This window comes from Pimephales promelas, chromosome 11, assembly GCF_988280905.1.
Source record: "Pimephales promelas chromosome 11, fPimPro1.hap1.1, whole genome shotgun sequence".
In the NCBI taxonomy this organism is placed as follows: domain Eukaryota; kingdom Metazoa; phylum Chordata; class Actinopteri; order Cypriniformes; family Leuciscidae; genus Pimephales; species Pimephales promelas.
In genome coordinates, this window is record NC_142779.1 from 20,803,486 (window position 1) to 20,828,821 (window position 25,336).

Below are 25,336 nucleotides of genomic sequence, written 5' to 3' on the forward strand. Positions count from 1 at the left end.
TAGTAACTTTACAGTCTTTAATCTTGCCATGTGATGAAACATCATTAAACATTAATAAACATTATCATCTTTGATAATATGTTTTGTATGTGTAAATAAGACATTTATTTTCTCCTTTATAGAGAACATAATAAGGAGATAAAGCTTGCTGAAATCAAAGGAACAGCAAATCAAAAAGTAAGCAAAGTGCATGAAAAAAAATCATATATTAAAAACATTAATTTCCTTTTATTTGCACGGTCTGTGTAGACTGTAATATACATCAACTTAGAGTAAACTAATGAACTTCTCTTTGAAAATAAAAACAAATTAAACAATAGATATCACTAAACAGAGATTTACACCTTAGACCTCTTGTTTATGTGGTGACCACCAGCTTAGCCCTACTTGCACAGTCACAATGATGAGAAAACAGCTATACTCAATTCATTTGCTTCTATCATTCTGTTTCTCGTACACTTGATCAGATTCCTTGTCTCCATTCCTATTTATGGATAATTGGGGCAGGGAGGGCTAATTTTATAAAAATCACATATATTGATTTGGTGTTTTTAAAGTAAAATATAGACTTATAAAAAGTACACAGCAAACATCATAGATGGGGAAAAAAAGAGCAATCACACATCCCCACCCCAAAATCCATGGTCAATGCTCCCTACTTACCATTCTTCTTTTTTTGCTTTGCTTCTTTTCATTCTTTATCTTACATTCTTTACCTTCATTTCTTTTGTAATGCAATTATATTCACCAATAACACTAAAATTCCACTATAGAGTATAGGTGGTAAACTCTGTTTTACAAACATCATTCTCATGGTGCTTTCCTGCTGTTTTCTACAGTCCTAGAAGTTAGCATGGCTTCTGTCTAGAACTTAGGACACATAAATAAAAATAAGAATATTTATCATTTCCAAATACCAGTGACATGTTTCCCATGAATGAGAATCAGTTACACTATACCAGTGTACAAAAAGTGCAATATGCCTATCTGTACATAAAGACTTTTTAAGTATTTATATTTAAAAATTGCTTAAGCAGTTCGAGCCTAAGGTCTAAAGCCTTGTTTATCTGTGAAAAAGCAAAAACTCTAGAGTTAAATCCTTTGTGTATGTGTTTGTTAATTTGTTTTTCTCTCATAGTTCTCTGTCTGTACTTCCTGTCCGGCAGTTTGTACAGTTTCTGTTTGCACACGCTCAGTCTTGGCAACAGACTCTGCCTCTGCAGAGTTCTGAACAACACTCTCAACCCTAGTGTTGGGTTTCTTAGAAATAGGTGGAGGAACTTTGTTAGCAGTTTTGTGTGAGTCATTAGACTTGGCTGAATCGGAAACAGATGCCAACTCTGCTACCAGAGTCTTCCTCAGGTCAGCCTGAACCTCTAAGGATGACGGTGTCTCTATTACGACCTTCTTTGGGCTCTTGGAGAAGATGAAGCTGGCTGTAGATGCAGGGGAGTTGGGTACAGTGGTACCACCAGCCATGACTGGGAGAGGGGAGCGCTGACCAAAGAGCTTGGCTTGCTTGTCTTTTGGAGACATAGTGGCAGCCTTCAAACGTATAGCATCCTGGAGACGCATGGAAGAGGGCAAAGAGACTACAGGAGGCGTGGAAGAGACAGTGGGTATTGGTGTTTGGGGTTTGGGCTGCTCACCCTCCAGCTTTGAGGGTATTTCAACGGTGCTTGATTGCTTCTCTGGATTTTGCAGAGGCTTGTTGAGTTCTTGCGCCTGAAATTGAGTCTTTGGCTCACTTATTGATTGGTCCTTTCTTTCCATTGTGTTCGGCAGGGTAGCAGGGACAGGTGTTGTAACTTGGATCTCTTCCTTAAGTGTTTGGGGTTTGAGTTCTGGTTCAGAACAGGGTTGTTTAGTTGCTGGTTCAGTAGAAGCTGAAGTGTTACTTGGCTCGGTGGTTGGACTTGTGTTTTCGGGGTTTTTAACAATATTATTTGATTTAGTCTTTAGTGCAGTTGACTCTTCCTGAGTATTTGGTACAGTGGTTGTGTTTGTTTGCACTTTGACAGATTCAGTTTTGGGCTCTGTGCCGGACAGAGCTTCCACATCAGGAGGCAGTGATGTCATAATCAAAGACCGTCTAATTGGTTTTGGTGGCACCTCTTGGTTGACTCCCGATTTTGGTTTGGGCTGTGATGGTTTATCGAGATCTACAGCCTGGCTCTGATTGGACTTTACCGACCTTAGACGAACCATCTGCAAGAGAGACTGGGTGACCACTGGACTGGAGGTCTCCTCTTTGGTCGGTGAGGGACTGCCTGTCTGTTTCACTGTTTCTGTTGTCTCTAGTCTGTCCTCCATTTTTACATCAGTAGGTATTGGAGGAGGAAGAGGAACAGTGACTTGTTGAGATCTTACATCAGTGGGTAGTGGAGGAGGAGGTGGAATAGCATTGATTTGTTGAGAAGTTGGAAATAATGCTACTAACACATTGGGTATTGAAGATTGGGATTCTTGCAGAGGGGGTGGGATTTTCTGTGGTTCAGAAGGTGGTGTTGGTGGAGGTGGAATTTCTTGTGGTGGTGGCGGTGAAACTTCTTGTGGTGGTGGTGGTGGAACTTCTTGTGGTGGTGGTGGAACTTGTGGTGGTGGTGGAACTTGTGGTAGTGGTGGAACTTGTGGTGGTGGCGGTGGAACTTGTGGTGGTGCAGGTGGAATTTGTGGTGGTGGCGGTGGAACTTGTGGTGGTGGCGGTGAAACTTGTGGTGGTGGTGGTGGAACTTGTGGTGGTGGCGGTGGAACTTCTTTTGGTGGTGGCGGTGGAACTTGTGGTGGTGCAGGTGGAATTTGTGGTGGTGGCGGTGGAACTTCTTGTGGTGGTGGCGGTGGAACTTGTGGTGGTGGCGGTGGAACATCTGGTGGTATTTGAGGCATTATAAGTAAAGACCGTGGCGAAAATGGTGGGGGTGGCGGAGGGAAGTCGGTATCATTTGGCACAGCAACAGGAGTTTCAGAAGCTGTGCCTACTGGAAGCGCCGGAGGTGGAAACAGAGGAGGTGGAGGGATCCAAGAAGTTAAGTCCTTTATAGCTTTGGCAACAAGCGTAGGAGTTGAAGGAACAAAGTCTGGAGGGGGCAGAGGAGGTTTGGCTTGGCTGATGTTTGGCATTGGTGGGTAATGTTCTGGGGGAGGTGATGGAGACGGGGTGATACTGGCGACTGGTGCTAAGGATTTAACTTTGGCTTTTAGCTCCACTGCCTGTAAAACTGATGCTGCGTCACCATTTGATGAGGTCATGTCTGGTTCATCCATAATTTTAAGACCTCTCTTTTTAGCCCAGCGTGCATAGTTAACTGGGCCAGGCCCACACAGCAGTTTGAAAGTAAGCTGGTTGTGAGCCCAGGTCTCTGGAGGAGGAGCTGGGGGAGCCAGTACTTTGGGATGGTTAGGAATGTCAAACAAAGACCGGAGAGCCATTACAGCAGGGGAACATTTGTTACCATTAATTAAGCTTGCAGACAGAAAGATATTATTCAGTTCAGTAAGTTTACTGGTGCCATTAGTGTATGAATGGGGTGCGCCAATGGAAGGCTTTTGAAGATTATTTCTGTATGTCTTTAGCTCAACTGGAGTGGGTTTTTTTACAGTGGGGTGTGGTGATCCATCTGGAGTGCTGACATCAGCCAAGTAGTAAGGATTTTCAGATCTCTTGGTCTGCTTCCCGTGTAAGGAGTATGACCTGCTGGGAGGAGCTGGAGGTATCTTGCTCCGTTTAATCACTGATAAGTTACGTGTGAAAGCATCAGCAGATCCTGTTTTTCTGCCGTCCTGCTCTTCTGTAGAGTCCCCATTTCCATGAGTAGTTTTAAAGGGAGCATGGGAACCATGGTTGTTCAGCTTGACTGGTCTAGCCGGGTTCTCAACCTGACTTCCCCTGCTGGCCACACGGGGAGTGCTACTGCTGGAGATGGTGGAGGAATCAGAAACTAGTGTCTCTGATGATCCTGAGCTGCTCCATCCAGAATAGTTTGAGCGGGCTGAGTAATAATTTGAAGAGGTTCTGGAGGATGGACGGGTGGAGGAATAATTTGAAGAGGCTCTAGAGGATGGACGGGTGGACGCTGGGCTGGCTGGCACTAGGCTGCTCTTGCTGACGGTTCGAACACTGCTGCGACTTCGGCTGCGACTGAGTTCCACAACATCCACAGACGGTGGAAGGACAGCATTTGGAATAATTTTAGACATGTATGTGGCCTGAGGTGAGATAGACATGACTGCACCGGTTGGGTTCTCTGTCCAAGGAACAAATAGAGAGCCTGCTCCGAACTTTTCTGGATCTACATAATGATTTAAGGACCTTTGGATTATGTCATCTTTGGGTATAGCCAGTGCGGGAACCTCTGTGCTGTCTTTCTTAACTGTGTGCAGATTCTCTTTGCCCTGTAGATGGTCTTGTACATTAGCAGAAGCACCATCCACAGTGGAAAATATGGTGGGTATTATCATGTCTCCATTAGACAGCTGGCTATTAAGAGGATTGGTGGTGATCCATTCTGCCCTGTCCAAACCTTCAGATATGACATATTCAAAAATAAAATAAGTCAATATAACATGTTTTCCACTCAATAACTTAAAGCTACACTGTGTGATTTTTACCCCCATCTAGCGGTGAAAAGGTATATGACCATCCAGTGAATATTAGTTTCTGTTCCTCTCAATTCCGATTTCGTTTTAACTCCTACGGTGGCCAATGTAGTCCAAGATTAACTTGGCTTCCAGTTCGACCTCGTCCATGAGTGTTAACTCAAACGTAAACGCGAAAGGCGAAGCTTGAATTAACGGGTATGTCTCTCTTTGGCTAATGTACTTTCAAGATGGAGGGGCAACATGGCGACCGACATTAGAACCACTTATCCGTATGTATTTTCAATGGCATATTATACACTCACGAGAATACTTTATTACTTGAACGAAGTAAATATACATTAATGAGCACATATATTTTTGAAAGAACTAAGTGTTTTTAGCTAAGAATAAACTAAAAGAGTTACACAGTGTAGCTTTAAATACACAATGTACAATACAGAAGACTGCAGTGAAACATACCCAGTTCTCTCTGGATGTGACGAGGAATTCCTACAACAGTTCTCAAGTGCTTTCTACGAGACTTAGTCCTCTCAGCAGTCTTATCCGGCTTCAAAGGTCTAAATGTTGAGGCTGGAAAAAGGAAATGGAAAACAATGTTGCTGTGACATTGCATATTTTATATGAATTTGTAAAGCGCTTTATGAGGATTCCAGGCCATGGTCTTGTTGTGGAAAAATTTAGTATTAACTAAATGAATAATAGCTATCATATGTTTCTCTCTCTCTCACACACACACACACACTCACACACAGAGTGGTAGAACAAATGGCCCTGTTTCTTATGTTAATTATAGAGCCCTGGGGTGGCAAGGAGGGGCATGGTCACCTTTTGAGACAACAGATGTGGAAAGTTACAGAAACTAGGAAGGAGGAGTTTTACTGTATAAAATGTCATGTTTGTGGAAATCAAACAGGTCTTCTGGTTTTCCGAGCTGGGTAGCTGCGGCTCTGAAAAGAGGCCTCCTCACAAGAATAAACCTTTTCTCTTTATTACAGTTTGCCTGTTCGGAAAGTTTCTTATACCTTTGATGCTGTTTTCATTAACCTCTAAAACTTGCCATTACAGTCTTCTTATGACAAAAATGGATATGACTGATAATGTGCAGTGCTCATGTGTGAATGTGTCACCTTGGCGTTTGAGTCCTGAACGTGTTGATCGTGAAGACATGGAGGAGCACATCGAAACAGAATCAGCAGCTGTGCTCTCAGATTCAAAGCCTCTCAGTTCACTGAAGGCCATGCTTTCTTCAGTCTGTGCTGTTACTGTTGACTAAAGTAAGCAGCATGATTAACCCTCTAAATTTAAAATCAGCAATCAGCAATTTAAAAGTATATAACAGTTTAGGTACACAAGCATCAAGCAGGCTGTCACTCTAATGGGAACATAATTAAAAGCAATCGTAATGAACTTAGGGCTGACTGATGCATGGAGGAACACTTACAATCATACTTTGGTCATCAGGGTAGTCCGTCCCATTCCTATCATCTGGAACATAAAACATCCTCTCTTATCTCAAATAAATTAACTGTTTAAATATTTAAACAACTGTTTAAACCCAATTAAATTAACTAAACTAAAAAATTAGGAGTTTCGTTTTTCTTACCCTCTTGCTGCTGTTTTAGGCCCTGCTGGGCCTCTGTGTGCAGGTCTAACACATATTTAGGCCGATCACCCTCCACAAACACATTTTCTTGAAACTTCTGAAGAGAAACGGCACCTACAACTTCCTCTTTGGGGCCTGCAGAGAAACAGAAAGTAACACATTTAATATCTAATGGAGTCAATTACTGTATCTCATTCACCTAGGGTTTTCTAGGGTTTCTCTGTATTTGTGCGGTATCCTGTTATGACACTTTATCACACTTTATGCTTAAATTATCCATATGGCCTGATTTATAAAGTGTCATAACAGGATGTTTTAAAGTGAATACTGGTACATCCTAAAGAGGGCGCTAGCACACAAAAAGTGTTTTGGTAATCCTGATAAATCCAGATAAATACCCCGTAACACATGTACTAAAGCAAAAATATGGTATAAATTAAGTCTTAATTTCAAGATTAAACCAAGGTAGCACAGAGGAAAAAGGTAGACCAAGCGTGTAACTGCATAAAAAAAGATATGAAGAACCTTTAGGTAGGTTATGGATTATTTACGGTTTCTTGTGGTTTAAGGTTTTAAACAAAGCTTTCACTGAATATGAAGATAAAGCCTCTGCCATACCACCAATACTAACTATCTATGCTATTTGACTCAAGATTTCAGGTTATAATTAAGAAAATAAAAACAATGATACACACTGAGTAGATATGAGCAATGTGACAAGCTTTGAATAAGGTGCCTCTTTCATATGTACTACATTTATGATGCTTTTATGGTTCTTTTTTTTTGGCCCACATTGTATAACATTTTATGTTTCATGGAAGAAAACAACATACAAGAGGTGAGTATATGATGAAATTTCCATTTCTGGATGAACTGTTCCTTTAAGACAGCTGTTCAACGTGTTCATTTTCTCAACACTATGGAGAAGCCTATTAGAAAAAATAAACTGTGAGGTCACAGGTATGCTTAAAGAGAACAAAACCTGTTGCTCAACCTGGAGGAGACCATTTGTTGATTTCCCAACAAATAACAAAGTAGTATATCAGCAAATATCAATAAAGAAAAAATCATTGTAAGTAACAGATCTACATTTTAAATAGACTGGCCCTTCACACAAAACCCAACCTCAGTCCATCGCAAACCAGGTCAGACATGTTATCATTATACAGCCCAGAGAGACCTGCCCACTCATACGTCACATGACTGGCCTTCCTCACCCACCAACTTCATTAATCATCGTAAGAGAAGATGACCATTAAGATCTGCAATCATATTTTAAATCAAGCAGCATCAGAACAAAGACATTTTGTTCTTTAAATGTATTAAACATTCACCACTTTTTAAAATAAATTTAAGTTAAAAAGTGCAAGAAAAAGGAAAGAAAGTGAAACTTTTCTGGTCGTTGAGATTTCTAAGCATTAGTAGAGTATTTATGTATGTCTCACTGCAGCGTCTTTAGATGCAGACAGCCAAACCACAGATAAAATGTTCATGCAATGGTTTTGGAACATTTCAAATAGTTGGACAACCACAGAGTTCATCTTTTCAGCCCTGAGAAAGATAACATGCTGTGTCTTATATAGTAAAGAGAGACTGCATTCTTGTACCTTACTGCTTGACATTTCATAAATCAGCAATATAATAATGTTCAATTTTAATACACAAATCATATCATAAATCCTTCTCCAGTCCAGAAAGACGATTTTAGACCAAAAACATTTATGTTACATGACCACCTGCATGTCAGGTGTGCATTTATCAATTTTTTGAACATGGCTAATCAATTCAGAATTTATTTGAAGTTATTTGTTTTATAAAACTACATTAGTGATAAGAAATGCTCTAATCTAATGGTAAATACTTTTTCTGGGTGTTTGTGTGTGCATAGAGTATTGCGTCGATGACTAAAGGTTATATAATCTGTACCATGACCTAAATTGTTGTTAAATGCATCTCAGAAGTTCAGAGACATTCTGAAAACTTGATAACCTTCTGAGAAAGCAAAATAAAAGCAGCACAGAATAAGAAAGACTCGTACATGCCCGGACTTGTTGAGGGCAGATGTCAGAACAGCTGAAAGGAGTCTTGACTGGAATAAAACTCACACATAGACACAGATTTAATAGTTTGAATTTAACTAAACCTCGTGTTTCATGGTGGTTCCACCTTTCTATCAAAACCAAAACCCATCAAACAAAGCAACAGAAAAACATCAGTTTATCTCAGTTCTGCGAATGAAACATTGACTACGTCACTCGACAGACTTTATTCAGACTGTCATTCAGAATAGATTTAATAAAGGTTATTCATTGTATAGTAATCAGTAAAGTCAAGCCAAAGGTGAAAAGACAAGAAGTGAGGAAGAAAGAGGAACACAATGTGCTAGAATGAATGATAGAGATTAGCATTGTAAACAAGCACAGTTCAGTTCTCATCACTGGCAGCTAGATCCCATAGGCAATGTGTGTGCTGGCAGGAGCTCAGGACTGCCCTGCCCAGACAATGCCTTCTGTGTTTTTGGACAGCAGGGGGCAGCATTTCGGGACTGTTTTCATAGCGTGGTGCATTTATGACGTCACTTTGTAGGCCATCCACCAGTTTGCATACTGAATTTTGGGGAGATTCAAAATAGGCTTTTGGATTATTGCTAAAAACAAGGTCTGTGATCAACAAAAGTTTACGATACTTGCATGTTTCATAAAGATAATCAAGATAATTCCATCAAGATAATTATCCCAGACGGACACAACTTTTATGAATTTTGAAGCCTAAATGCAGAGGCCAGAAGTAAAAAGCTAAACGAATAACTCTCTTTTAGTTTTTATCTAAAAACATTTTCCCATAAAGTTTGAGTTAGAAAAGTTTTTAAGAGCACAATTATAAGCATAATAATGCTGTCAAAGTAGACAGAGTTTACTTGTTTGGTGTGATGGTGTAGCATCTGTAGCTAGTCCCATTTAGCCACTTGTTAGCAACCGCCTTTTTCAAGACACGTAACAGCTTCAAAAAATCACAAGTCGGGTAATATTGATGTGTTTTGTGTCGTAGAATAAATCGTGAAGTGTCTTGAGCTTGTGCTTAAATATAAATTATTATAAGTGTTTTGTAAACTTCAGAAATCTTTTCTTCAGCAAATTATCTTTAAAAAACAACGATTTACTGTAATAGAGCTATCTGTATTGTCATCAGTACCTGGGTTATTGGCTTTAACAGTGCCGAAAGAAAAGAAACAAGGGATATAACTTACTGACTAAATTGTGAGTGTGACAGAACTTAAAGGGATTTCTGATTTAACACATTGAATTCTTTGATAATTACTGTGTAAAATCTAAAATGGTTAGAAGTCGTACCTTGAAAACAAACTTGAATGACGTGAAATCTGTTTTACAAAGGGAGGGGGCTCACATTTGCATCCAAATGTTAAATAACTTATGCAGAACTCAAACTCCAAAGACCATAAACTGCTTCAATAGTCAATCAGACTTACTGAACGGAAAGCGTTGTTTGTGTTGTCTCTGACCTGTCCTAACTCGCATCAAGCCTGACAGACATCTTTTATCAAACAATGGGTGACTCACTCACTCCATATTTTCTGTTGCTTCAGAAAAGCCTGCAGTGCAGTATATTACAAAATATTGTTTTACTAAAATGCTTAATGCAGTTTCTGCTGCGTTTAGTTTAGTGAGTGAAGCCCAGCAAAAGTAGGCTAAGTGTTGAAACATTATTTAGAGTGCCACACTGCTTAAACGTGCAAATTGAATGCTGTAACCTGTTAACACAAGCAATGCAATGAAAACATGCTTCTGCAGACAGGAGATGTATGAAACAGGCCTTAAACCTAATCTGCCTTGGAAAACTGTCCATTGCAGAGGCGTTATCCATTCAAAATGCAGGTAAAGGTTAACTGAGGCAAACATCCCTGCATCTAAAGCCAATACAAAAGTCTTTGAAAAGTGCACACAATCTGTTTCGATTTTTAGTGATTTTAACAAATGCGTAAGAAAGGCCTCTGCCTGCCACACCTATATCACATAACAGTAACATAATATTTGCTAATTCAGCAGTTAATCAGAGGTACAATTGCTGCATTGATCGATCAATAATATAACATTTCTTAAAATCTTACGGCTCCCAAAGCTGATATCATGGAAAGCTGCAGCATTAAAAGCCATCCATGTTGTCAATCACTTTAAATTTGATCTATGCATCTTTAAAGCAAAATTTATTTGAGATTGTTTTCACACTAGTTTTGAATTCATGGTGCAAACTAGAGTTTAATTCCCAGTGGTCACAATGCTTTGGGTCACTTGCCGCATTCAAATTATCATTCTAATTTAGAAATGTCTTCTTTCACTTTTGCCCAAAAAATAAAGTTCTAACAGGTTACAGTACCACTGCAGTGTAAACGCACAACATTGAGAACAGATAATCAATCTATACAGTCTTTCAGTCCAATTTAAAGTCATGTCAGACGCTCAGTCAAAATTCCTCTGTAGAGTAGCGTACTTGAAACCCCTCGATACAGAAAAATCTTTGCTATAAAACAGGCAAGCTGAAACAGATTTGACATCAACACTTTAAAACCTATGGCTTGAAGGGGCTACACACATACCAATGGATGTTGAACGTTATCTAGAAAGATTATGGCTTTAGAAAAAATTGGAGGCAATGAATAATATTAAGAGTCAGCTTGAATCAGTCTAGCACAGATCCTAGTTCTGTTCACAGGACTATGAAACAGAGAGAGAACCAGTTTCCCAACTTTACACCTGTTCATTGTGTGAGAATCTCCAGGGCAAAGCTCAGGAAGGCAAGGAATTCTGCACAAACACGCCCACGCGCAACAATAAACAACACATAAAGCACATAAACTTCATCTGTATTCAACTCTAAAAAACTTCCCTTATGTTATATATGGTGTTGAGGAATGACTGGCATTTCTCATGATGAGTTGAAAAGGAAAGTCAGAAGAAAGATCCGGATTATGGGTAACCCCCTAGAGTAAATTTACTTGAGTACTGTCCTTAAGGACACTTTTTAAGTATCTGTGCTTTACTTGAGTTTTACAGGGTTCCCACATCTTGTTTAACTTTAAATTCAAGGACCTTTCAAGGACTTTCCAGGTTCAATACCCTGAAATTCAAGGACTTAAAGTGGGACACATCTGTTGTCCGATAAATAACATTAAGGTTCCATCGTAGTAGTTTTGTGCGCACGTGAACGCCACGGCAACCTACCACTCAAAGTACCTCACGCAGAAAACACTTAACGTAGCGCGTAAATGCGCGTAACTAATGTAAATCAAGCAAGCTAGTATGTAAAAGCCATGAAGTGTTGGCAAAAATATTAACATTATATAAAATACAAATAATGTGGATTTTATTCCAGAAAACTTCTTGCACAAAACAAATTCAAGCACTTTCAATTTTTTTTCTGGAAACTTTTTACTTTAACTACATTTGAAAGACAAATATTACTTTTTACTCCACTACATTTCTGTCAAAGTCCTTGAGTAGAAAGTAGTTATGTTAGTCAGGGCATGATTTTTTCCATCTCTAAAACGTGATTGTTTTTTTTTTTTTTTTGCAGATGACAGACAGCCTATCAGTAATCACTCCTGTAGGGTCACATGTCGTGAAGTTTGACGATTAGTACAATTTCTCTTTACTAGTGATCTGTGAGAGACAAGTAATGGCGTCACAAGCAATGGTGTGAAAGTTTTATTTTCATGGCAAATAAGTATTTCTGTTGTGCTGTTTGTTAAAGCAGTGTTCCTGTTGGGCAGTTATACAGTTGTGGTTGTATAGCTAGGGTTTTTTTGTATTTACAGACCACTTGATTCAAATGTGCATGAAAGGATACACATAGATGTGTACTACTTTTGTTGGGATGGTAGGAGTGTTAAATAACTAAAAAATGAAGATGATTGTCTTTTTTTCCTCAATTCAGTTGTTTAATTTCTATAGGTTTTATGACATTCTAAAAGCTCCACACTACAAAACTACAAACAGTGTATTCACGGGGTTGCTTCAGAGGCATAAGGTCCTGAAATGCAAATGCAAAAATAATATAACAATGCATTGATTAACATTTACTTTGTACTTTTGATACTCAAGTACTTTTAACAAGTGCTTCTGTACTTTTACTTCACTAAAAATCAGTCTTTACAACTTTTACTTGTAATGGAGTAATATTTGATCATTAGTATGTGTACTTTCACCCAAGCAAGTAAGTTGTGTACTTGGTCCACTTCTGCCTCTGGCAAGCATGTCACTTCCAGGAGAAGTCAAAAAACTTTGGAAAGAGCTGTGTGTGTGTGCACGAGTGTGTGTAGGTGTGTGTCAGCGGAACATTTCATGAGAAACAAGTTTAAAGTAACAGCTCTTTGTTCAGACTGAACCGGCAACATCCCACAGGAAGTTTTGACGTTGCAAGGTCTGGGATACAGGATGCAAAACAATATTATGAGTGTGTTCTCAGTAGCTGTGACCCTCTTATTAACGGTGCTTGCTAAAGTAAGCAGTACTTTTACTATTGCTCATACTTCAGGTATGAACAACCCCTTAGCCCTAAATATTAAACAATTGCTATATAACTTGAGCTGGTTTTGGGGGCCCTCAGCTATATAATGAAAACTGGCCTCATAGGTACAAACCTTTTCATAGCATAAAACATTTAAAGGGATACTCCACTTTTTTTGGAAATAGGCTCATTTTACGACTCCCCCAGAGTTAAACAGTTGAGTTTTACCGTTTTCAAATGTATTCAGCTGATTTTCTGATAGTTAGAGAAGAATATCAGTAACCAGACAGTTTCTGGTCTCATTGACTTCCATAGTAGGAAAAAAATATATACTATGGAAGTCAATGAGACCAGAAACTGTCTGTTTACTGATATTCTTCTCTAAATATCAGAAAATCAGCTGAATACATTCGAAAACAGTAAAACCCAACTGTTTAACTCTGGGGGAGTGGTAAAATGAGCCTATTTCCAAAAAAAGTGGAGTATCCCTTTAATGAACCACTAAAATATGGTGTGGTTTCTTTGTTTGGGCACTAAAATGTCAAAAATTTAAATATGCAGTTGTTAACTAAAAGCAGTTATTTCTACCTGATCTGGCCAATAAAATCAATGACTTCTGCGAGTGTAAGCCAATGGAGTCTGGTCAATCCAGTCAAATTTACAACAAACGCACTCTACGCACATAAATTTGTTGTAAATTTGTCTGAATCAAGCAGACTGAATGCATGCGCACGTGTTGTGAATTAGGCAGAGATTTTTCGTAAGAAGTTCTCCTGTACGTACAAATACGAAATAATTCACGCAATTATTAGTGAATAAGACCCAATGATTTTATAAAAAATTTTCAGCTTAGCCATCACAGGAATAAGTTACATTTTAAAATATATTACAATAATATTTCACAATGTATAATGTACTGTACTTTAGATCAAATAAATGGAACCTTGGTCAGCATAAGCAAAAAATTTACCAGCTTACCGACTGCAAACATTTGAACCATAGCAGTTTTTATAATAGTAATCATAAAAAAAAATTAATGCATGTTTTCGCTTTTGTATTCTAATGATTATTTAGTTACTGTGTCAAGCAGAAATAAACAATTACGAAAAAAATGACAAGACAAAATTGAGCTCAGCAATTTACCCAAACAAACAAGTTTCTAATCAGTTCACTTACTGAGACTGAATGTCATCATGGCCATATCAGAAGGGAGCAGCACTAGATAAACTTATCAAGTTACCAAACACACTGTAAAGATTTTGTGTTTTTAAAGTAACACATTTTTAAAATCAACACAGGGTCATTCACAAGAACCCAGAATGATCAAATCACAGATGATAAAACACATAGATAGCATTTTAAAGCATCAACATTGCACTACCAATACAAAGCAAGTTCCAAAAGGCAGCCGTCTGTATCTGTCCTTCATGGAGAAGGCAATCCCATAATCCACTGCAACAAGCTCAGCGAAACAGCTCCCAATATGGTCAAAACAAACGAAATGTTGATTAAAAATATATTTCATTTAATACTGAAATGTATTAATAAATCTTTGCGTTATTAAAATACACAAACATTGGCTAAAGAAATCAGTTTGAGTACCGTACTGCCACATTAAACTGTATTGCAATCAACTGTGTGAGTCATGTTCTCCAGTGCGTAATGCTATTTGCTTAATGATGGTCTGCATGCCGCATATTTAATTTCAGCTAATAAGGGCGAGTGTGAGGTGTCTAAATAATCCATGGGCTTTTTTGTACCGTGTTCAGCAGCAGGCAGTGACCACACACGCCCTCTGGAGAATCACATAACAACAGCTGTTTATTTTTGGTGGTTATGCACCATATCGATCATTAAGCTGCAGTCTGTTCTGTCAGCCCGGCGTGCATGTGTGTATTTGAGTGGATTCATGCTTCAATACATGGGTGGGGTTGAGGTGTGTTCTCACAAAGTTCTCCCTGCCATTACAGCCCATGTGGAACCTTCACATTCATCAGCTCACAAAGAAAAGCACACACACACACAAAAAACATAAGACAATTCACATGCATCCAATTCTTGTTCTGATCCCAAGCTAAACCGCAAAATGTACTGCACACTTTTAAATAAACATTTGAGACTTGTACACACAAAGCAAGCACTTAAAGTGACCTCAAGTAGAGGTCAAATTTTATCTTCCTCGCATGTTGAAATTTCTGCTCGGAAAACTCAGACTTTGCAATAATAAAGGGCAAGGCAAATGTTTTCCAGTCTCAGTCTTGGCACACATACACACAATAATATATAGGTATTTAAGAGACATATCTAAAGATGGTTTGGGGTAATTTGATGCGTCAACCTTCCCTGGTCCAACAAACAAGGAATAAACCACTGCTCATTGCTGTGTTATAACCAGTAATAAAACCAAAAATTCCAGGGAACGCTGAAAACCAGTTACCCAAACTAATGACTTCTAGATTGTAACAGGATTACTCTACTATTACAGTGTCTGAACAGAAATTACTGAATGTCTGAACACATTACCCACAACTGAAAACACATACCCACTATTTACTAGTCAGGCAATACAAGGACAGATAAAGGCCTGGTTTCACAGACAGGGTTTAGATTAAAGGGATAGTTCACTTTGAAATTAATTTTTGGTATGTTTTACCTCAAGGGCATCCAAGATGTAGGTGTCTTTGTTTCCACAGTATTTTCAATTTTGACATTTTTAGGTCAAACCGTTCGTGTCTGTCAGTCATATAATGGAGGTATATGGTCACCACCTCAAAAAGCATGCACAGAGAAGTCCAAATTAAACATGATTTATTGACTCGTAAATGTAAGTACACATTGATGGCCTAAGACACGAAACGAGCGGTTTGTGTGAGAAAACAAACAGTATTTATATCGTTTTTATGATCTAAATATGTTTAGATCTTCACAGTGAAAGGTAACACTTCTGAAATCTCGCCCTCATCCTCAGAGTACTTGGATGTGGCAGTGATTACAAGAGGTAAAAGCGATATAAATACTGTTTGTTTTCTCACACAAACCGCTCGTTTCTTGTCTCAGGCCATCAATGTGAACTTACATTTACGAGTCATTAAAACATGTTTAATTTGGACTTCTCTGTGCATGCTCTTTGAGGTGGACCCCATAAAACTGCATTATAGGACTGACAGACAACACCGGTTTGACCGAAAAATGTCAAAATTGAAAATACTGTGGAAACTAAGACACCTACATCTTGGATGCCCTTGAGGTAAGCTGAAACATACCAAAAATTTATTTCAAAGTAAACTATCCCTTTAAGCCAGCCCAGGATTGGGCCTTATTTATAGAAGGATATTTAAGTACCTTTTATAAACATGCCTAAGAAAAAAAAACATTGGTGTGCATCTTGAGACAAAACAATGACATTGACATATTTTAAGATATGACAGTGCAAGTTGTTTTCAATTACAACAGCTCAAACATGCATTTTAGGCTTAAGCCTTGTCTGTGAAACCGGAGGAAAGTGTTTTAAGATCAAATGCATTTAAGCACTTTAAAGACAAACCTAACTGAATCCCTCACTTTTAGTTAGTGCAGTAGTTAGGTTAGATTAGCTTCATGTTGCAATATCAAATGCTTAAGAACCAGGAAATAACTTACATTTTACTGCAATATACTTATTTGCATATGTCACAAATCCAAAGTATTTTTATATGGCAAAACAGCCTAGCCTAGCCTTAAAGCTATGCCATTAAACAGCAATTACTTCACAGAGAAAACAAGCATGTGTTGACCAAATGAATTAGAGTACAATCATGTCGATTAAAATAATGCTTGTTTTTGTACATTAAAGCTAAAGTGTGTTATTTTTCAAGACTAAAATACCTTCTAACTCAGTTTTAATGTGAACTAATCTTGGAAATACTTCCTGTAACTCACAATACAGCATGCGTTCGATTTCAAGGAATGAACCTTTGAATGCAATGCAAGTCACTTTGAATAGAAGTGCATATGTACGTTTATAGGTGGGTCTATTCGTACTGATGTTGTTGCTGGATTTTCTAAATTAACTTCCCAACTTTCATTACCCAAGGTGCACTTCTCCTTTTTCTTTAACTTCCCTGAGACATATCTGCTTACAGAACCAGTTTACGTTATGATTGATGTGAAACTTGTTTCATATATGGTTAACACAAAAGTCTTCCGAACGAGACAGAAAAACGAAACAAGCCCAACAGTAAACAAAAACGCATACACCATCTGATTCTGAAGAACTTGTATAAGGAAGGAGACAATGTTGTTAGGAGTAGATGGTGGTAAAGTGTTACCTGTTTTAAGTGTGGATTGTGGAAGTTCTACAGGTGATCCAGTGGCGAGCAGGTCTCCACGTATCTCTGCAGCGTGTCGGCGGGATTTCCTGCGCTGGCTCTTCAACCACCTGAACGCACGGCTGAAGGATCCTATCCGTCTCCTGCCCCGTTTATCTCTGCCCCCCTGCCGTTTCTCACTGAACACCTGCAGCATATCTGAGGGAATCAGATCCCCCACGGAGTCACTGCCAGAAGACATCGTGCGGCCTACCACAAAAACAGAAATAATAATGATTCACATTGTTTTGTTAAACTTGTTTTCTCTGGTTTGTAAATTACCTGGACACTAGACCGACCAACCCCTGAAATAAACTGCTTACTCGTTCATGTTTAAACATAGAGTGCAATCCACTTCATAGAGAATGAGTGAATGAAACATTATTTCACACACTATATATAAGTATAATGAGCAAAAGCTAAAGAGAAACAAAGACTAGCATTCATGTCCTCCAAAACACATCAAACCTTCTCCCAGTCTGGCATTGCTGGAAATACAACCTTAGACTTCAGTGATGTAGAATGCAGTTCTGAGGAATCACCTTGTCACGCGTTTCGGTTGTGAAACTTATCAAAAAATCAGCTGTTGATTGGATTTTGTGATGTGGCCATTGCATTCACAAATTAATGCAATCTTGCAGTTGATTGTAAAAAAGGGACAGGTTTAAGCAGACTGAATGATTAGAAGAATAGATTGAGATTTTCTAATTAAATCATTTGATTAAAAAGGACATGATCAAAAAGAATAAAAAGAAACATACATGGATGAATTGCTCACAATAAGATGATCCATAACATGCATTTACAAAACAGAAAGGGGGAATTATAATTTCATGCTGACTTTAGGTTACAAAAAATCTAAAATGATAAATCGATCTTTACTTATCTGAATACTACTGTTAGTAGCAGTCTTCCTGAAAAACATAAAGCACGGTTTCATTTATATTTCTGTTGTATTTTTGGTCGGTTATGTTTGTAATTAGTTTCTTTGTTCTTATTGTATTGCTGACTGTTTACTTGTCCTCTGTTTTGAGGACTTTTTACTTGCATTAATTTGCCTACCATTGGTTTTTGCTTAAAGGATTAGTTAGGGTTTTGGTTACCCAAAAATGAAAATTATGTAATTAATGACTCACCCCCATGTCGTTCCAAGCTTGTAAGACCTCCGTTCATTTTTGGAACACAGTTTAAGATATTTTAGATTTAGTCTTCTAGTTTTCTGTCCCCACTATACTGTCCTTATATAGACATAAATAAAGACATCATCAAAGCAGTCCATGTGACATCAGTGGGTTAGATAGAATGTTTTGAAGGATCGAAAATACATTTTGGTCAAAAAATAACAAAAACTAACTTTATTCAGCATTGTATTGTCTTCCGGTTCCGTTGTCAATCGTCGTTCAGTGACGCTGGTGACTTAAGACGCTGCTGACGTGTATCTGGTACGTCCGTGTATTCAGGTTCAAATAAATATGGCTGGGCAAAAAAATGCAAGTCTTCCTCTGTGTGGAAATCCTTTGACATGTTTGCGAAGATTGTTTTGTTTACAGCGTGCGTCTCCCTCAGACTATGAACGAAGCTCGGGCACACTGATAACACGTCATCAGCGTCTTACGTCACCAGCGTCACTGAGCATGGATTGACAACAGAACCGGAAGAGAATACAATGCTAAATATAGTCGTAGTTTTTGTTATTTCTGGACCAAAATGTATTTTCGATGCTTCAAAACATTCTAACTAACCCACTGATGTCACATGGACTGCTTTGATGATGTCTTTATTTCCTTTCTGGACAAGGACAGTATACCGTGTATACATTTCCAATGGAGGGAAAGAAAGCTCTCAGACTAAATCTAAAATATCTTAAACTGTGTTTCTGAAGATGAACGGAGGTCTTACGGGATTGGAACGACATGAGAGTGAGTCATTACTCACATAATTTTCATTTTTGGCTGAACTAACCCTTTAAGGAAAAACTAATGGTAGGTTAATTAATGCAAGTAAAAAGTTCTCAAAACAGAGCTTTACTAGGATTTTTTCTTTAATCTTAAGAGTAAACGCCCACATTTCAAAGAATTTTGCCACTAGGAGCAACTCTTTGCACTAAGATTCTTTATGAATAAAGAATTCGGGTCCTGGTCTCTGTATTACAGGTAATCTGGAATAAAAAATATTTGTAAAAATTAGGGGGAAAAAAATATTTTATTATTTTCAAATGGCAAAAAAAATGGATCATAAATATTGAATAAATATTATTAAGTAACATAAAATTCTCTCATAATACAAAATTAAAAAGAAGATTTATTATTGAACAAAAATAAATTGCATTGGTTTTACTGGGATGGAGAAAGTTTCATTTTTAGGCATCTGATCACATCTGACTGGGAAGATAACAAGAGTGAGAGCAACTCCTTTTAAAAATATCTTTCTTAGGGAACCAATTGACTTCAGCCAGCTCCTTTGTTTCCTGTCTTCCATTATTGGACAAATTGATTAATTCAGGTGTGCCTGATTATTGTTGCCATGACTACTGAGGTCAAGCACACCTGAATTAATCAATTTGGCCAATAATGGCAGACAGGAAACAAGGAGCTGGCTGAAGTTCAGGAAGTAGTGCAGCTGTGCATAAAGCCAATTGAACCACGACTGATACTTGTGTCCCCTCAAAAAAAAAAAAAAAAAAAAAAAAAGTTCTAGAACACAAAAGAAAAGAAGTCGAATTCTGTGCTTAGTTTAGAACGAAATTGTTGAGGAATTTGGTGGTCCTTCAGGGTCTGGTCCTAATGATGTGCATCGCACACCAAAATTGAGATTGAGTCTCATTCCTGAACACATAGTCACCAGCTCCACCCCTACACACACAGATACTGACACACACCCTTACACAGCACACATTCATGATGTGTAAAACTTTTAAACAAGGCATTATATCTTGAATAAACACACCCAGCAGATGTGTTTACTCAAGGAGGTCATTTTACTCAATTAATAGAGTACAAACAGTCGCACAAAGAACAGAACTTCACATTAATTCACAAGGCATAAAGTAAACAGCAACATGAAAATGATGCTGTTTAACATAAACAGCTCATTCAAAGAGGGATAGCTAGCGAGATGGATGTTGAAAAAAAAGTACAATCAATGACACTAACACAGTGTAAAAAATGAGAAAACTGGAGCTGATTTCACGTGTGTGAGTGAAGCTGAGAGCAAGACATCCTCACGTGGCTGCAGAGTTTAATGTACCAATCAGAGTGCAGCTTTCTGACTCAGTCCATCACCATGGAAATGCACAAAAACAAACAGCAGAACCTGCAGTGGTGCTACAAAGTTTATCCACTCCTCACCGTAATTACATCAGTTTGATCCAGGATCAAAGTTAGAAACACAGACTCACATGTTCTCTGCAAGCTGCACATGATTCATTTGCATTTGGTTACATAATATTAGTTATTATAATGTACATGTTAGGAACTCATTTGCATGACATCACAGGTCTGTTTTGTTTGGATGATCTACTCGTGGTTTAATCCACACATTCACAAGCGCGCTTGCAGACAATTAATGCACACACTCCCATACAGAAACTCTCACAGCGCTGAGAAAAATGCACTGTAATTCCGAGAGGCATGTATATGTGTCATGTGATTCAACAGTTTTAGGGTGGATTCAAATGTTGCACATAAAACAACAATTTTTTGTGGTATTCCCCAAAAAACTGAAACAGTGCATATTATGCAGAGAAAAACATTTCAAGCAGTAGTATGTTATTATCTTTCTCACATGACATCATTAAAGTTATAATCATAATTTCAGACTGTTGCTTTGCGTTTTTAATCCAATTCAACTCAGTCCAAACAAATCAGTCAGGGCAAATTAATTAAAAGATAACTGTTTACTGTTTGTGTGTCTGGAAATGGAAAGATGAGTGCACTGGATAATTGGATAGATCTGCACTAGTATTTTAGGTGTGCTGTACAACCATACTAATTACTGTACACAGATGACCTACTACATTAGCCAAAATGTGCAGTATACAATGGAGATAATTGCAAGATAAATCTCACAATGCAATGGAACGAATCAACTTTCATTTCCAGTGTGGAGGTTGAATCAAAAATAATATCAGATGTGACTTTTAACATAAAATTGGGCTAAAAAAAGTTATTTACAAGAAAAGCTGTACACTTACGGAAATCATGTGACAACAATTTAGGCTAGCATTCTAGCGTTTGAAACATTTGTGGAAAAAATGCTATTACTGTTTTATTAAAAAATGTTGCACATTGTAAATGCAAACTATACATAGTATACACTACCGTTCAAATATTTGGGGTGAGCTGGATTTTTACAGTAAATTACAGTAAAGTCTCTTCTGCTCACCAAGGCTGCATTCATTTGATCAAAAAATAGCAAAACAGCAATAATATAAAATAATTTTACAATTTAAAATGTTTTCCATTTTAATCTATTTTAAAATGTAATCATTACTTCAGTATTCAGTGTCACATGATCCTTCATAAATTATTTTAATATGCTAATTTGTTGCACAAGAAACATTTCTTATTATTATCAATCAGACAGACAGACAGACAGACAGACAGACAGATAGATAGATAGATAGATAGATAGATAGATAGATAGATAGATAGATAGATAGATAGATAGATAGATAGATAGATAGATAGATAGATAGATAGATAGATAGATAGATAGATAGATGCATAGATAGATGCATAGATAGATGCATAGATAGATAGATAGATAGATATAGATAGATAGATAGATAGATAGATAGATAGATAGATAGATAGATAGATAGATAGATAGATAGATAGATAGATAGATAGATAGATAGATAGATAGATAGATAGATAGATAGAGGAATAGTGGGATAGCATGCTATTCCAAACATTGCTACACTCTCTAAGTATGAGGTGTGTACAAGAGATAGAAACCTGGCTTAGCACACCTGCACACACTATAGCAGAGATGATAAACAGTAGAGGGTGTGTGTGTGTGTGTGTGTGTGTGTGTGTGTGTGTGTGTGTGTGTGTGTGTGTGTGTGTGTGTGTGTGTGTGTGTGTGTGTGTGTGTGTGTGTGTGTGTGTGTGTGTGCGTGTGTGTGTGTGTGTTCTTGTGGGTTACAGGAAATGGAGGTAAATCTAGAAGGTAAAATGCCTTGAGGTGTATTAGCCAGGAAACTGTGGTTACACAAACACACACACATGCAGGATTGAACCATGCTTGGCCTTATTTGCAGTTTGATTCTACTTGTCTTTCATGGCACGGTGCTGCTCACCAGGTGGATGGAACAGACAGATATTCTTAAACACGTACACGTCGTGAACAGGGGCTTTACACTCAAAGAAATGAGACATTCACTCATGATTCATGGACAATACATCTTGAATTGGTTACACATAAGACATAACGTGCACAACTATGTGCAGAGTCACAACTGTGTGAGACAACTGTCTCTGAGAGCACTTTGGAAAGGTCTTTCTTTCTCCAAGCCCCAAACCGAAGAAATTTAGGGTTAAGGAACTGGATTCCTCCCTAAGCGTAGAGGGGAAGTGCTGGGGGTCATTGCAGTGCTACTAGGGAACAGTGAGGGAAAGCGCTGATAGCCGTCATGCTAACTGCACATTATGTCCTTATGGGAGTGTCTGTCTTTCCTCACAGCTACCATTACAGTAACAGTACATTAACACAATAACACCCAACAACACAGAATGACACAAAACACATGAATCTGAGAAGACCACCCGAGGTCTGTTTTTATATCAGATATCCGTGTGACGTTAAATAAATCCAGTGGAGAGAAGTATATTTTTTATGACGATGAAATACAATCACTACCAAACTTCAGAGGTGTGTGCTGACATTCATATCAGATTTCAGTCTGATTTCATCCTCACAAAAATCTGACGTTTTGATGCGATCTGTTGTATTGTTTAATGTGTGTGTGTGCGTGTGTGTTTTCTGGGGCTTTGCAGCAGCTTGTTGAGAGCAGGAGTAACATTCCTAAACGACTGATAATTGTATAATTCCTGTGGGTTCCTCCTCCAGCTCCACCTCTTCTTCCATCATTGTCTTCTTTCTCTCATCCTGTTTTTCCTCAGCCGTTCTCCCATCAGATTGCTGATGTTTAGGTTTTAATGGAGCTGCTTGAGTCTCACAAACTGTCCAGTACTGTTTAACTATGTCATCTTTATATAATCTGAAACTGTCTCACTGTCATCTACATAAAGTTCAGAACTGCCTCACTGTATAATCTTTCAAAAATCCAGAACGGTTTCAATGTATTATCTTCACAAAATACATCATTGTCTCACTGTCTCATCCTTATATAATCCAGAACTGCCTCGCTGTATCATCTTCACAAAATACATAATTGTCTCACTGTATCATACTTATATAATCCAGAACTGCCTCACTGTATCATCTTCACAAAATACATCATTGTCTCACTGCATCATCCTTATATAATCAAGAACTGTCTCATTGTATCATCTCACTGTATCATCTTCATAAAATCCAGAACTGTCTCACTGTATCATCTTCATAAAATACATCATTGTCTCACTGCATCATCCTTATATAATCAAGAACTGTCTCATTGTATCATCTCACTGTATCATCTTCATAAAATCCAGAACTGTCTCACTGTATCATCTTCATAAAATTAAAAACTGTCTCACTGTATCATCTTCATAAAATTCAAAACTGTCTCACTGCATCATCTTCATAAAATACATCATTGTCTCACTGTATCATCCTTATATAATCCAGAACTGTCTCACTGTATCATCTTCACAAAATACACCATTGTCTCACTGTATCATCCTTATATAATCCAGAACTGTCTCACTGTATCATCTTCACAAAATACACCATTGTCTCACTGCATCATCCTTATATAATCAAGAACTGTCTCACTGTATCATCTTCATAAAATTCAAAACTGTCTCACTGTATCATCTTCATAAAATTCAAAACTGTCTCACTGCATCATCTTCATAAAATCCAAAACTGTCTCACTGCATCATCTTCATGAAATGCAGAACTGTCTCACTGTATCATCTTCACAAAATACACTATTGTCTCACTGCAACATCCTTATATAGTCAAGAACTGTCTCACTGTATCATCTTCATAAAATTCAAAACTGTCTCACTGTATCATCTTCATAAAATCCAGAACTGTCTCACTGTATCATCTTCATAAAATTCAAAACTGTCTCACTGTATCATCTTCATAAAATTCAAAACTGTCTCACTGCATCATCTTCTTAAAATCCAAAACTGTCTCACTGTATCATCTTCTTAAAATCCAGAACTGTCTCACTGTATCATCTTCATAAAATCCAGACCTGTCTCACTGTATCAACTCACTCTATCATCTTCATTAAATCCAGAACTGTCTCACTGTATCATCTTCATAAAATTCAAAACTGTCTCACTGTATCATCTTCATAAAATTCAAAACTGTCTCACTGCATCATCTTCTTAAAATCCAGAACTGTCTCACTGTATCATCTTCATAAAATCCAGACCTGTTTCACTGTATCAACTCACTCTATCATCTTCATTAAATCCAGACCAGTCTCACTGTATCATCTCACTGTATCATCTTCATTAAATCCAGAACTGTCTCACTGTATCATCTTCATGAAATCCAGACCTGTCTCACTGTATCATCTTCATGAAATCCAGAACTGTCTCACTGTATCATCTTCATGAAATCCAGACCTGTCTCACTGTATCATCTTCATGAAATCCAGACCTGTCTCACTGTATCATCTTCATGAAATCCAGACCTGTCTCACTGTATCATCTCACTGTATCATCTTCACAAAATCCAGAACTGTCTCACTGTATCATCTTCATGAAATCCAGACCTGTCTCACTGTATCATCTTCATGAAATCCAGACCTGTCTCACTGTATCATCTCACTGTATCATCTTCACAAAATCCAGAACTGTCTCACTGTATCATCTTCATAAAATTCAAAACTGTCTCACTGTATCATCTCACTGTATCATCTTCATAAATTCCAGAACTGTCTCATGCTGATATAACCCAAACAATTTAACTTTCCTTAAGTCTCACAAAACTATCCTTAAACACTAATTAGGAGTGTCTCACACTTATATAATGAATAAGAGCCTGTTTAATCAAGAGCTTTAGATTAAAACTATTTAAGCGCTGTACTAATATAATCTTCTACAAACACACATCAGTGTGATCAAATCTCTCAGGT

The 25,336-nt window shown here is 37.8% G+C and overlaps 1 protein-coding gene across 1 annotated transcript in view; it reads right to left on the reverse strand.

Moving 5' to 3' along the window:
• Positions 1-208: 208 nt before the first annotated feature.
• Positions 209-25,336, reverse strand: part of LOC120467737 (uncharacterized) — a 29,203-nt gene continuing 4,075 nt past the window's right edge. Inside the window, exons 3-8 of the mRNA XM_089117168.1 lie at positions 17,032-17,280; positions 6,203-6,337; positions 6,041-6,084; positions 5,727-5,868; positions 5,059-5,169; positions 209-4,520 (exon numbers count right to left, since the gene is read on the reverse strand). Coding sequence (XP_088973294.1) covers positions 1,117-4,520; positions 5,059-5,169; positions 5,727-5,868; positions 6,041-6,084; positions 6,203-6,337; positions 17,032-17,272 — 4,077 coding nt within the window. The 5' untranslated portion in view covers positions 17,273-17,280 and the 3' untranslated portion in view covers positions 209-1,116. The remainder of the gene's footprint in view (positions 4,521-5,058; positions 5,170-5,726; positions 5,869-6,040; positions 6,085-6,202; positions 6,338-17,031; positions 17,281-25,336) is intronic.